Raw genomic sequence first — 14,088 nt, 5'->3', positions numbered from 1 at the left:
GAATGCAAGAAGTTCAATAGTCTAATGGAATAATTTTCTTTTCCTTTATTCTTTTCTTTTTTTTTTTCGAGAGAACTCATGTAATTTTGTGTTTGTTCGTTTGTTTTTCTTTTCGTTTTGTTTTTATGTTTTTTTTTCAAGAAATTATTGTTCTCATTTGTTTTTGTTTGTTTTTTTTTGTTTTTTGTTTTTTTTTCTTTCAGAGTTCTTCTGTTTTTTTTTCTATTTTTGTATACCTTTTTTTTTATTTTTTTGTACATTTTTTTTCTCTACTTTTAATGGAGAGACTTACTTCTCTCTCTCTCTTCTTATATATATATTTTTTTTTTTTTTTTTTACAATTAAATCATTCGACCATTCCAAAAGTAAAGCGAATTGGTTTTCTTCGATTTCTTTGCGGGCGTCGTCCGGTAGCATTTTGGTGTTCCGGCTTTTCTGCTGACAAATCGTCCTTTGTGAAAGACCAGAATAGACGTAAATGCTAAGTATGCCGCGGCCAACGTTTATTGGGTTTACACGAGGTAGCAAATTCAAAAGAAAACCCAACTTTCTTGTCTCGTATCTTCGAGCCTCTTTTTTATTCTGCCTTTCCTCTCTCTCGTCTGCTAGCCACGTTGCCAGGTCTCCTGATTCCCAGATGCTGGTGCATCACAGTGGGGCCGGCCACCAACATCGTTATCCGCTCCTGTCACCTGAAATTAAACAAAGTTTAACAGCAGGGCGGAGAAGCGTGGAGCGGGTAGTTTGAACCGTCGCCTTCCGGATGACACCTTCGTCGCCAGGGTGAACGGCGGTGATGCTGCCGGTGAGCCACTCTCCTCGCTTATGGTTTTCGTCCATTATAAGGACTTTATCACCAACACGCAACGGGCGAACGGACTTTTCCCATTTCTTACGCTCGATCAAGCTGGGCAGATATTCGCGCATCCAGCGCCGCCAGAATTGGTTTACGATAAACTGCGCCTGCTTCCATCGGCGCCTGGTAACTCCGTCGAAGGCCTGTTCGTCGTCTGGCACCCGATGCGGATGCGGTCCACCGATCAGGAAGTGATTTGGCGTGAGCGGCTCTGGCTCTGACGGATCTGTGTGGACATGAGTCAGCGGGCGGCTGTTAAGAAGGGAGGTGACTTCAGCGAAGACGGTGCGCAGCACTTCATCGTTGACGGAGCGAGACTCCAAGATGGCCCGCATTGCCACCTTACTGGATCCAATGAGACGCTCCCAGACGCCTCCTTCGTGCGCGCATGACGGTGCTGACTTCCGCCAGTCGATTCCTGCATCCACCATCTCTCCTACGACTCGGGTCGAGTTCAGATTAGCGATACCCTGCTCGAGCTCCTTTTGACCGGCGACGATATTGGTGCCGTTATCAGAGTAGATAACTTTAGGGCAGCCTCGATAGGAGATGAATCGGCGGAGGGCCATGATGAAAGAGTCCGCGTCCATTGAATCAAGCACTTCTAAGTGCACGGCACGGGATGCGAGGCATGTGACGAGTAGCCCGTACCTTTTCACAGTTTTCCTTCCGATGACGACGTGAAATGGCCCGAAACAGTCCAGACCAACGTTGGTGAAGACACGTACAAAGCCCTGCAGGCGCTCCTTAGGCAGGTTGGCCATGCGTGGGGGCTGTGGCATTGCGTGCTGTATCCTACACTTAATGCACTGGCGCAACGCTCGGCGGATGGTGCTGCGTCCCTGGGGAAGATAGAAGTCCTGTCGGACGACACTGAGCGTGTGCTCGATTCCGGCATGATGCAACTTGACATGACAATCCTCAACAATGAGCCTTGTAAGGTGATGATTGGAAGAGATGATGATGGGATGACGGGTTCGAGCAGGGAGCTCAGCGTGACGCAACCGGCCGTCAACCTTCATTAGTCCGTCGTGCGAGTCGATATACGGACATAGGCGGCGCAGCGGCGATCCGTTGCTTATCTTTCCTTTATTAAGTAGGGCCTTCCGCTCACCGGGGAACTCTTCGTCTTGCGAAACATTTAAGCACAAGCGGAACGCTTCTGCAAGCTCATTCGCTGATAGCTCCTCCTTCTTTGCTGCGTCCGATCGTAATAACTGGGCAACCTCCCGCTTAAGGAGATGCAGTTGGTCGGCCTTCTTGATAAGCTTCGATATTTCATCAGCATGCGGGTGACTTGGTGACGGCCCTGCCTGCAGTTGATTAACGATGACCACCGGTGGTTCTTCTTTTTTCGAGGGCTCTTCTTCACTTGGCCGGACCGAAAGAGGTATGAATGGCTCCGGCGCGTAAGATGGATCACGCAGCCTTGGCGGGCCGGAATTCCATCGGCAGCTAATTCCGAAATCTTTAGGCACCGTGCTCCGCGTAGAGTCGTCTGCCGGGTTGTCAGCGCTAGGAACGAAGTGCCAGCTATCAACTTTGGAGTGTTGAAGGATGTATTCTCTCCTCTTGTTTACGAACGTGGGCTGTTTTGTCCCGCTGGAGTGCAGTTGATGGAGTACGATCTGGGAGTCGCTGTGGTACTCAACATCAGCTATAGGGAGGCGCAGTTCCTTTTTGATAATGAGCGACAGCTCCACGGCCAAAACGGCTGCTCTTAGCTCAAGACGTGGAACGGTAGTTGGTTTTAGCGGCGCCAAACGCCCTTTCGCCATAACAAAGTTTACCGCGACTTTTTGTTCGAATTGGCAGCGTAAGTATGCCACTGATGCATATGCGACTGATGATGCGTCGGCGTAAACCACCAGGCGGAGGCTTGTGCCATGGAGGGGGAAGCTGTGATCACGGAAACACCGAGGAATGCGAGGGAAAGACAGCTTGTGAAAGTGAGTGGTCCAATCATTCCACTTCACTAGAGTTTCCTCTGGTAGAGGGCTGTCCCACCCGCGGCGCGAGCTGTCATCTAGCGAATCCTTGTGCGTCTTTTGAAAGATTAGTTTAGCCCCTGTTATGACAGGTAAACACAGGCCGAGGGGGTCAAACACGAGTGAAATAGCGGATGATAGCTGTCGTTTTGTTGCCACAGAAGGTAACTGCCTCGTTCTTATGCCAAATGTATCCGTTGCGATATCCCATTCTAGTCCTAGTAGATACTCTATTTGCAACCCGTCAAGGTTGAGATCGATTATTTGGTGTGACCTGTGCTGCATCGGGATGGATTTAAGGACCTTGGCTGAAGATGATGCGAACGCGGTTAGGGTAAACCCGCCAGCTTCGAGAGATTTAGTAACCTGCCGTGCGAAATCCATTGCCTCCTCTTCCGTTTCGAAGGAGTCGATCATATTGTCGGAGTAAAAGTTATCCTTCATCTTGTCTGCGACGATTGGGAATTCAAAGCATTTGTTCGCGGCATGCTGTAACACAAACACAGCGGCTGACGATGAACAAATGGCACCGAATATCAGAGTTGTGAATTGGTACGTGTTTATTTGTGCGTCACTGCCGAATTTTCTGTACACGAAGCGTTGGAGTGACTGGTGATGTTTTGCGACACCAACGCGGTGATAGAAGGAGGTGATATCTGCAGACAATGCTACCCGAAATTGACGAGATCGTAGGAGTACGCCGACGAGGCTTGGTATAGAAGGTGGACCTCTCAAGAATAAGTCGTTGTAGGAAATTGAACGAAATCGGGCGGCTGCGTCGAAAACGACACGGGTCTTCCCAGGTTTGTTTGGATTGGTTACAAAGAAGTGTGGCAAATAACAAATCAAGCCTTTCGGCTCGTCGATGGCTGAGCGGGCAACTGGCACGACTGTTCCTGATGAAATTAGTTTTTCGACGATTTGCTCGTAGCGACTTGCTAGTTCGCGCATAGAAGGCTCGGTAAGCCGACGCTCTAGACCGTGGAAGCGAGAAAGCGCCTGGTTTCTGTTGTTCGGTATTTCGGGATGGTCTGTTCGTAGAGGCAAGTCAATCTGATAACCGCACATGGTAAATATTATTGACCGCTTCATGATGTCGAACATTTGATTGTCTTCTTGCTGCTGCAAGCTGCGTGCCGCTGATATTCGCGCCGTAGGTTGTTGAAATGAGTGCGTTCGGTCCATCATACAAGGTAGCAACGGGGGTATAGATTGCAAGTTTACAGTTCTCCTGGTAGTTGGTCCCATCACGAGAGACTTTGGTATTCTTCCGACTACAGCTAGCCCAAAAAGTGTGCGGTATACAGTAGGCGGTCCTCTCCAGCAAGCGGTTCTAACATTTGAAGAGTTTGATGCGCGGCTGCGACGTCCATTCCCAACAGGATCTCGACGTTAGACGAGTCTATGGCTGGTAAATCGAGCTGTGCTAAATGCGACCATCGATGTTTAATTGCGGGCCAGTTGATTTTTCTATGAGATAAATTAATTTTCGGGACGACGAATGCGTCCTCCAGCTCGAATGAACAGGCTTTGTCGAGTGAATGCAGGCTGAATGAGACCACGTTGGTTAAAATTTCGACTGAACTACTGAATGAGCCGAACCGAATTACTGCCGGACTCCCTTTCAAATCCAGAAAACTGGCCAAAGGTCGCGTGATTAAAGTGGCTTCGCTACCAGGATCTAACACGGCGAACGTTGACTTTACTGCACCTTTCACTTCAATGACAACTGGAACAATTGCGAGAAGCACCGGCTTGATAGAGTTTAGCGGGGACTTGACCATTAGAATTTTGGGTCCTGAACTTGCAGGGAACTGCCTTTCTGCTCCATGCAGAAGCTTGTGGTGTGCAGCGCCACAGTCTGTACAACTTGCATTTTGCCTTCTACATTTCGACGCGTAGTGTCCTTTTATCAAGCACTTGAAGCAGCGATTGTTCTGGGCACAAAGGACGGCACGAGCGTTAACCGTCATTCTGGCGAAAGTATTGCATTCTTCCAGGCGATGCGTCGATTTGTCATTGCATGCCGGGCACTCGACGGCTGTTTGTCTCAGCAAGGATTCAGCGTAGTTATTCAGTATAGTTGGGCCACCACGCGCACCGTAATTACTGCTTCCGCTGGTTTGACGGTTGGCATTGGTTAGGTTGCTAGGTGGTTTGTTGCTACCACTGGAGCCGCCTGCTGTGGAAATCTTGGCACCGCGAAGTTCTTCCGCTCCCATTATGGTATCGATCCATACGTCAAAATCTTTAAGAGTTGGTATTCTCCGCAGGAGATAAGCGTGCTTGCTCCAGTCTGCCTGCAAATAGTTAGGTAGCTTGGTGTGGAGGGTCCCGACCACTGACATGAACATACAGATGTGTTCACTGCTTACACTGGACACCGCATCCTGAAAGGCTGTCGCCATTTTGAATAAACCGTCGAAGTCTCCAGCCCTGAACGATGGTAGTTGTTGGAGATGTGTGTCGTGCGCCTTGATGATAAGACCAGGGTCCCCGTATTTAGCTTAGAGGAGGTTCCAGGCGCACTCGAAAGTGTCGGAGTTAGCAAAAACGTGCGCGACGCGCTTCTGGATGTGCTCTAGCATGCTCTCCTGAAGCGCCAGGAGCTTCTATGATTCGGGCATATTAGTATCTCTTAAGGTGGCGCTGATGCCATGTGCGAATTTTGTCCAGCTGCGCGGATCCCCATCGAATTTGGCTACCTGCAGCTTAGGCCATCCGTGTGACGGCACGTACGTAGACGGGCCGGCGATTGGTTTGGTGGTGCATGTTTGCTGTGTGGCGGACTTCTGCGTTGGTGTGGACGGGTGCTGCGGCTCGCCGGGTTGGACAAATTCACCCATTAAGTGAGATTGCCTTTGTATTTCTAGCATTATATCCTCTCGCTCTCTGTCGTATTTTAGCTGGAGGTCCCTTTGTTCGCGCTCTCGCTGCAACTCTTGCTTCTTCAGCTGGAATTCTAAATTTATTTTTCGCCGTTTTGCTGACTCGTATATATCTCGTTCAGGGTTGGTTGGACCAAAAAAACTCTTCGAGCATTCTGCTCCAATGTCGTCATTCTCTTGTGCGCCTTGCTGGTCATGCACACGCTTGCCGTTACCCGGCGGCTGTTGTTCTTCGGTTTGTAGCGCCTGCGTAATTGGGGCGACGTTTGGTGTGATAGCTTGCGTAGTGATTGACCCAGCAGATAGCCGACGATCTAAGTTTTCAATAGTCCAAGAAACAGATGGGCGACGGATTTGCTGGTTTCGCGCTGATTCCGCGACTGTGGCCAGACAGCCATCGTGCAAGCTGCGAATATTTTCAATGTAGACATCTGCGGCGTGTAGCTCTTGGTCGTCTAAGTCTGTTATTTCAACGTAACGGTTGTGGACGGCGACCACTCGGTCATAGGCGGAATGCAAAGCCGCTACAGCGTTGTTTAAGGTCTGACGAGGTGCAGCTCTGTTTAGAATATCAGCGACGGTGTTAAGCAGACGGGTGTGTGCCCTTTTTGCAGTTGTACGCAGTGAAAACACCTCCTGAGGGTCGACTAGAAGTTCATAGTCTTCCATTTTGGTACGCTGGATGCTACGTACTTGGCTAGCTGAAAGGAGTAACATCAGAGTTCGGGGGTTAAGGGTATGCATGTGCGTTATTAATTAATTTCGATTACGTTTTGCTCTTTTAGCGCTTGATGTAGAAAGACGTGTCGTTGAGTTCGACGGTTAGTGATAACTCCAATTTAATTGTAGTGCGTTCGCTTCCTATCATGGAAGAAAATAAGAGTTCGACTAGTTAATATGTTGTTCGAATTTAACAATTATGGTAATAGATTACGTACGAAAGGTTGCTAAGAAGGTACAGCCCTCAACTTGGCGTAATTGCCAAGAGCTCGCTCCCGTGATTGCAATGCGATACGGTGCTTGGTTTGTTCAGTGATTTGAACAAGTGCTGACAAATCGCGAAATCTTGGGTACAGTGTAACTGCTTACAAAATTTCGGTTCGTTCAAACTTCGAGAATTAGTGTTCGCGTTCGTAGTCCGAGTAATGGTGACCTCCACCGCCGGTTCGAGTGTTCGTTATGAAGTTCGACGTTTAGATTCGTACTGGTTTGATTCTATTGAGAGACGTGGGAGCATGGTTAATCAGAATTTACAATTCATATCAACATCTAAATTAGCCGAGTTCGAAATGTTGTCTGAGTCCGAAATCTACTTCGGGTTCGATAGTGTTTGAGTACGAATTTTCAAGTAATATTCGTTTGTCAAAAAAAAGAGAGAGAAAGAAAGAAAAAAAAAAAAAAAAATGCTATCGGCAATAAGAGGAGGGAGAGAAGTAAAAAAAATGGCTGCCGTAGAGAAAAAAAAAGAAAAAACAAAAGGGGGGCAGGGTAACAAAAAAAAAACGCATGGCGTTGATGGCCGTTCGACTATCACAGCTTTATCGAATGGCTGACAAATTTGTGTTCGATGTTCGTAAATTTAGAATAAACTTTTTGTTACTTACGGGCAAGGCACTTTCACCATCGATGGGGCCTGTGAAAACGCCGTACACGCGTATCAGGGCGGCACGTGAAACAAACGAATCACGAGACGTTGAGTGGGGCTGGTGTAGCGGATTATGACCTGAATTGTTCGTCAATGGGTTTCGGCACCATGTGAAAGACCAGAATAGACGTAAATGCTAAGTATGCCGCGGCAAACGTTTATTGGGTTTACACGAGGTAGCAAATTCAAAAGAAAACACAACTTTCTTGTCTCGTATCTTCGAGCCTCTTTTTTACTCTGCCTTTCCTCTCTCTCGTCTGCTAGCCACGTTGCCAGGTCTCCTGATTCCCAGATGCTGGTGCATTACATCCTTGGACTCTGTTGGTGGATTTTCAGACTCCTTAGTGTCGCTTGTGGAGTTGTAATCGGAAATTGGAGTAAGATGACGCTGACTTGTAGCATCGGCGCATATTTCAGCGGATGGCAACTGATTTTCTGTATTTTGATGAGAAGAAACGGCGACGTTCTCTTGGCTTAACTTTTGCTGATCAATTTCTTGAGTCGGGAAATTAGTGTCAAATGGGAGGGCGTCACTGTCAAAGGTATCGTCTGGATTGTCAATGTCGGGGCCGATTTCATTTTCGAAAATATCGGTAGTCTGAGTTGCAATCAATTTACGGAATCGATTTTCAAAATCCAATGGGTTTTCAATGGATGGACAATCTTCAGTCTTCAAGGTTTTAAACGATTGACGTGGGTACGCTGGCATACATAGGAATTATCGGCTATATCTACTGTATTATTGGTATGTACTTTTACAATTCTATAAGGACCTTTATATTTCGAAGTGAATTTCCTACTGTCACCTTCTTTAACTACACGAATATCTAATAAAACTCTATCTCCTACGGCATATTTTCTTTTTTTTGCACGTTTATTATATTGTTCACGCTGACGATTCCGTGCTTTCTCGCTTTCTTCACGGACTCGCTGAAAGCTATAGCGCAATCGATCAGCTAAATTCCCTACATAGTCAGATACCGATTTAAAAGTTTGAGGGGAAGCGTCTAAAAATTCGTTATTGGGAAGATTAGGGTCTCTACCGTGGATTAAATAATAAGGGGTTTCAAGTGTCGAAGAGTGAACTGAACTACGATAAGCGAATAAAACATCGTCTTACATATTTTCCCAATTTGCATGTTCTCCGTCTTTCAATTCTTTTCTTAACATCACGGTTAGTGTCCGATTAAACCTTTCTGTCTCGCCATTACTAGAGAGATTGTAGTCCGTTGTCAATCTTTGGTCAATTTTTAATCTCTTACAAAAATAACGGAACAATTTCGAGGTGAAATTCGTTCCACGATCGGAAATAATGGTTTTAGGCATACCATGTCTTACAATTATTGTTTTATATACATATTCTACCGTGGTTTGGGCAGTTTGGTCTTTTAGCGCAACTGCTTCCACCCAGCGACTAAAATAATCAGTAATAACTAAAATATAACTATTTCCATTAGGCGAAGCGGGAGTAATAGGGCTTAAAAAGTCCATGCCAATTACTTGGAAAGGGGCTTTAGCAATTTCATGGGGGTGCAAAAGTGCTCTATATGTGTAAGAAGTGTTACCTATACAAGTTTCACAAGCTTGACAATATTCTAAAATATCTTTTCTCATTGTAGGCCAATAATAATGATTTTTGACCTTCAAATACGTTTTATAAAAAGCTAAATGTCCACCCATCGGTGCGTCATGTAATTCTTTTAGCACTAGATGGCGAAGCGATAAGGGCAACACTACTTGACAATTAATTTCGTTACGCTTACTATTTTTGGAAGGCATTTCGTGGCGATAAAGTGTACCTTCTATAATTTCAAAATATTCAATTTCTTTAGCCCATTCGGGTTTAGATTGGCTATTTTCCTCATTGAGTTCTCCTTTCTCTAAATAATTTTTGATGGCTACACAAAGTTCGTCTTCTAGCTGTTTTTCACAAATCAACTTAATATATTATTCGGTTCCGGTTGTATACTAGCTACTTTCAATCGTGATAAACAATCAGCATTTTGATGGATACGTCCAGGCCTGTACTTTAATTCATAATTTGTAGCAGCTAATAGTATAGCCCATCTACCTAACCTACCGTTATTATCTTTCTGATTTTTCAGCCATTGCAAAGGACGATGGTCACTAATAATTTCAAAGGGTTTATCTAAGAGATAATGTCGGAAATGTTTAATTGCATCAATTACGGCTAATGCTTCTTTTTCGGTTGTACTGTATTTCATTTCGGCTTTTGTCAATTGTCTACTATAGTTAGCTATTGGATGCTCTTGCCCATGCTGCATTTGAGACAGTACGGCTCCAATTCCATAATCGCATGCGTCAGTAAAAAGCAAAAAATTTTCGTTAAAATTTGGATAAGCGAGGACTGGGGGAGTTACTAGAGAATTGCGTAATTTCTCAAAGGCAACCTGTTCCTCCGTTCCCCAGGCAAAAGGTTTTCTACTTAGAACTTTATGCGTTAATCGAGTTAACGGCTTAGCTATTGAACCGAAATTTTTAATAAATCTTCTATAATATCCAGCAAGTCCAAGAAATGATCTCACTTCGTCAACAGTAGTTGGCGTTTTATAATTCCCTATCTTATCAATTTTACCAGGATCGGGTTTAATACCGTCCGTTGAAATGACATGACCTAAATAATTTACTGAACGTTTTATAAACTGACATTTGTTAAGTTTCAATTTTAAATTTGCTTCTTTTAATAGGGTAAAAATTTCTCTGATATCTCGTAAGTGATTTTCAAAAGTGTCTGAAAAAATGATGACATCGTCCAAATATACTAATGCTTTACTTCCTAAGACGTCTCTTAGTACATAATTCATTAATCGTTGAAAAGTGGCTGGTGCATTACACAAACCGAATGCCATTCTTTTAAATTCGTAAAGATTATTTTCTACAACAAAAGCGGTTTTTTTCAATATCTGGATCATGAACTTGAATTTGCCAATAGCCGGAAGCTAAATCGAGAGTTGTGAAGAATTTTTTTCCATATAATTTATCTAAAGTTTCGTCAATTCTTGGCATGGGAAAAGAATCTTTCTTTGTAATACCATTTAATTTCCTATAATCGACGCAAAATCTTATTTCTCCATTCTTTTTCTCTACTAATACCACGGGTGAAGCCCATGGAGACTGCGAATATCGAATTACATTTGCTTGAAGCATTTCTTGCACTTTGTCTTCTAATAATTTCCTTTGGTTATTTGTTACTCTATATGGGCGTTGTCGAATGGGGCCTCGTCCTTGGGTATCAATTGTGTGTTTAATAAGGTTAGTATTCCCTAGTTCAGAATCTTTTGAAGCAAACAAGTCGTGAAAGACATTTAATAATTTAGAGAGCGGTGCTTGAAACTCAGTGTCGACTTCTGAAATTACAATAGGCTCAGTTATTTCGTTAGGCTTAGCTTCTCGTTGGTCTACAGCTATTTTTCCGATGACGTGATGAATAATTTCAATTACGCCTAATTTGGTGTTTCTTGGGATTTTGACTTGATGTAACTACAATATTATACGTTCCATCCCCCGATACTTTTCCGATAAATTCTTCAATATAAACTCCTGCCGGAAAATTTTCTACTGGTGTAAATATAAATGCGGTGTTAGGGGAAACATACGGAAATGAACCCTTTAGCTGGCCTACAATTACGAGCGACGTCTGACGAGATAGCGTCGTCTTTTTGACTGTCGTAACTGCCATTTCCGGTACCCTACAACCAGAAGATGAGCCTTGCCCATCTCTAGCTAGATAAATGCTTTGAGTTTCTCCATCAAGCTTAAATGCGTGTTTCTGAATTGCGTCCCATCCAAGGATACAATCTTCAGAAATACCATTTGTAATAATAAATTCTTGTTGTAAAATTGACTCTCCGTATCCAACGGGCAAAGTCACTTTTCCCAACGTATGTAACTTTTTCTCCCCTACATCATATAAATCGAAATCAAGCTGACTGCAGATCACCTGACCTCTAGGGGGCAACTTATTAAATAATCTCTCGTGAATAATACTTTTCGACGCGCCTGTATCAAATAATGCTTGTAACGGGACCTGGAAAATTTTTAATGGAATTCTTGGAGTTGATTCATTCGTAATGGTTGTTAATTTCGCGACTTGTCGGGATTTAAAATGAGGCTCTTCATCAACTGACCCGAAGCTACAGTTGATCCCTACTGGTTTCCCTGGTTTTGAGGGGAACCTGGTATGTTAGGCCTATTGGTGCTTCTGAACTTAGGGCAATTATTAGATTTATGGCCGATGTCCCGGCAAGAATAACATATAGGAGGCTGAGCTTGTTCTAGTTGTTGACGTCGATAACTACGACAATTAGATTGAATGTGACCGCGATAGCCACAAAAATTGCAAATTATCGACGGCTGTGTAGGCCTATTGTTGGTATCGTTAGATGATCTCGGAAATGATGGTGTAGTGTTTGTAGGCCTATTCTGTGTGTTTGAGAATTGTCGATTGCCACTATTGTTAGGGAAGTGCAGTGGAAATGGTCTACCATTACTATACTGGTTAACAGTAGGCGTTTGAAAAGAAACTTGCTTCCTGTATTCTGCGTTTGCCGGATAAGAGACGTCGTTTTTATTTAGTTGAAGTTTCTTCACGGTTTGGATAAGCTCATTAAGTACGTCTTTAATTTCTTCGCTTTCTGTTTTCTTTTCCCCGACAGGTTTATCCCCGTGGCGAATATTGGCAACTGCCTTATTCACAGCTTCTTTTTCATCTATTATCATCTGCTTAATTTCTTTTAACTCTGCACTGCTGGTGTCTTGTTACCCGTCTATGGATCGAATAAACTCCTGTTTTTCGCGATCGGTTTCCAACGCTTCTAGCCTGAGGGCATACACCCGTGTTGCTGCAACCAGTTCGTTAAAATCTTTAAATTCCTTATATTTGACTTTTGTCTGCAATTTGGAGTGTAATCCCTCAATAAATTTTTGCATGAGAATAACTGCAAACGATTTTTCGGAAAGACCTAAGGGATACGCGCGTTTAAAAATTTCCTGTATACGTAGCGCGTAATCGACAACTTTTTTACCTGGCTTACGTTTGGCTTTGTTAAACTTTTGAAGATGTAAATCAACATTTTCATCGCCATGAAAGTGGTCAAGCAATGCTTCTTTAATTGACTCATAATCATGCGGATGTTCCTTTAAAATTGCCTGAATGACGGAAAAAGCTCTGTCCGTTAACTTAGCACGTAACATCTGAATAGTTTTTTCTTCTGACCATCCCGACCCATCTACTATACTTTCAAATGATTCTAACCAAGAGTCAAAACGAGTAATGGGGCTTCCGGTGAAAGAAGGAAGTAATTGTAACCGGGAGAAAGCATGCTGGTTATTTTGAAAATCGTCCAAATCTCTGACTGTTGCTGCTCTGGTGGGGGAAGTACAGTAGGCTATGTTGTTGTTTGGAACTGGCAATCAAAATTTTAAATTTCCCTGTTGCGAATTCTGAGACTGTGCTGGAACGCTGCTCGTAGGCGATCGAGGTTCGCAACAACGTCTGCTGTCCGCCTGGACCGTTGTTCCGGGGAAAGGTTGTGTCGATTTGTAGGCTGGTTGTGTGGTTGACGAATAGGGCGGTGGACGGTGTGTCGTACTGGTATCGGTGGTTGAGGGGTTCTCGACAGCGGCGGTACTTGCTGTGGTGACACGGATTGCTGTGATATCTGTCCCGTGATATCCAGTGATAGCAGTTGTTTCCATTGGGTTTTGGTTTGGGAGAGCGTTTGTTTGATCCCCTCTGCGAGCTGTACGTTGTTCGGTCTGCTGGCTCCTGGGAAATTGTCCAACTTCCTCAGCAGTAAGTTGATCTCGGGCGTCAGTGGTTCCAGCGGAGTCAGTAGTTGCAGCTCCCGTATGTATAGAGTGAGGTTTCGAATGTCCGCCAGAAATATTTGTTGATAGGCCAGCGATACCGTCTGCAAGTGAATGGATAGGTCTTCCACTTCTTGCGAAAGATGGCAATATTGATCCTCTCTGTGTCTGTATGTGGTCCCACAATTCAGGGTTAATTCCAAGATAGCCCTGCCTTTCTGCAAGTTGGTTATGCTGTGAAACTGTCCCAGCAGGAAGGTCAAGAACTGTCTCGCATACGACGTGAAAATCGCTTTCAGCTCGGACATCTGTTGTTCCGTTACTGTCGTCTTCTTCGACTGTGCACTGAGTCTCACCTCTAGGATCGACGTCAAGTACTTCAGTAGGATCGTTGGTTCCTTCCACACCGTCGATGGGTTTTGGTCGTCTTGATATAGCTTCGTCAGTCGGATGTCCTGTATCAGCCGAATTATCTGGGTCTGAACCTTCGGATCGTTCGACTGGAAATCCGCTTCTCTCTCCTTCAGGCTCTTGATCGCAAGTATTTGGGACGGAAGCTTGCTCGCCTTGGTCTGGAATATCTTGTCGTGATTGTTCTTGACTTTGTTGAATAGGTGGCTCAGGCTCAGGTTCAAGTGATTTTCCATTCGGTGTGTTCCTCGTATGGAAGAAACCGAGAACTGTGCTTGCAAATGAACTAGTTTTGGTCGCTACTTTGGGAGAGACTTAGCTGGTGAAATACGTTCAGCAAATCTAGCGAAAAAGGAGGGTGATCGTTTTCCTGACGCTACCTCGGACGTAGCCCTTGCTCGAGTTTTCGGGAGGGAGTTGTATCAAGCCCCGCTACGTCTTTGTACGCAGCGTTCGATCGTAGTTTTCGTA

At 44.6% G+C, this 14,088-nt stretch overlaps 2 protein-coding genes across 2 annotated transcripts; both read right to left on the bottom strand.

Annotated features, from left to right (window-relative positions):
• Positions 1-675: 675 nt before the first annotated feature.
• Positions 676-4,029, bottom strand: LOC123466533. The gene has a single exon (XM_045176674.1). The coding sequence runs from the start codon at positions 4,027-4,029 to the stop codon at positions 676-678; it is 3,354 nt and encodes a 1,117-aa protein (XP_045032609.1).
• Positions 4,030-5,456: 1,427 nt separating this feature from the next.
• Positions 5,457-6,557, bottom strand: LOC116927560. The gene has a single exon (XM_045176673.1). The coding sequence runs from the start codon at positions 6,474-6,476 to the stop codon at positions 5,457-5,459; it is 1,020 nt and encodes a 339-aa protein (XP_045032608.1). The 5' UTR covers positions 6,477-6,557.
• Between the last annotated feature and the right edge of the window lie 7,531 nt (positions 6,558-14,088).

Source organism: Daphnia magna, linkage group LG7, assembly GCF_020631705.1.
Source record: "Daphnia magna isolate NIES linkage group LG7, ASM2063170v1.1, whole genome shotgun sequence".
Lineage (NCBI taxonomy): Eukaryota > Metazoa > Arthropoda > Branchiopoda > Diplostraca > Daphniidae > Daphnia > Daphnia magna.
The sequence above is the reverse complement of the archived record's forward strand: the minus strand, read 5'-3'. Positions and strand labels throughout refer to the sequence as shown.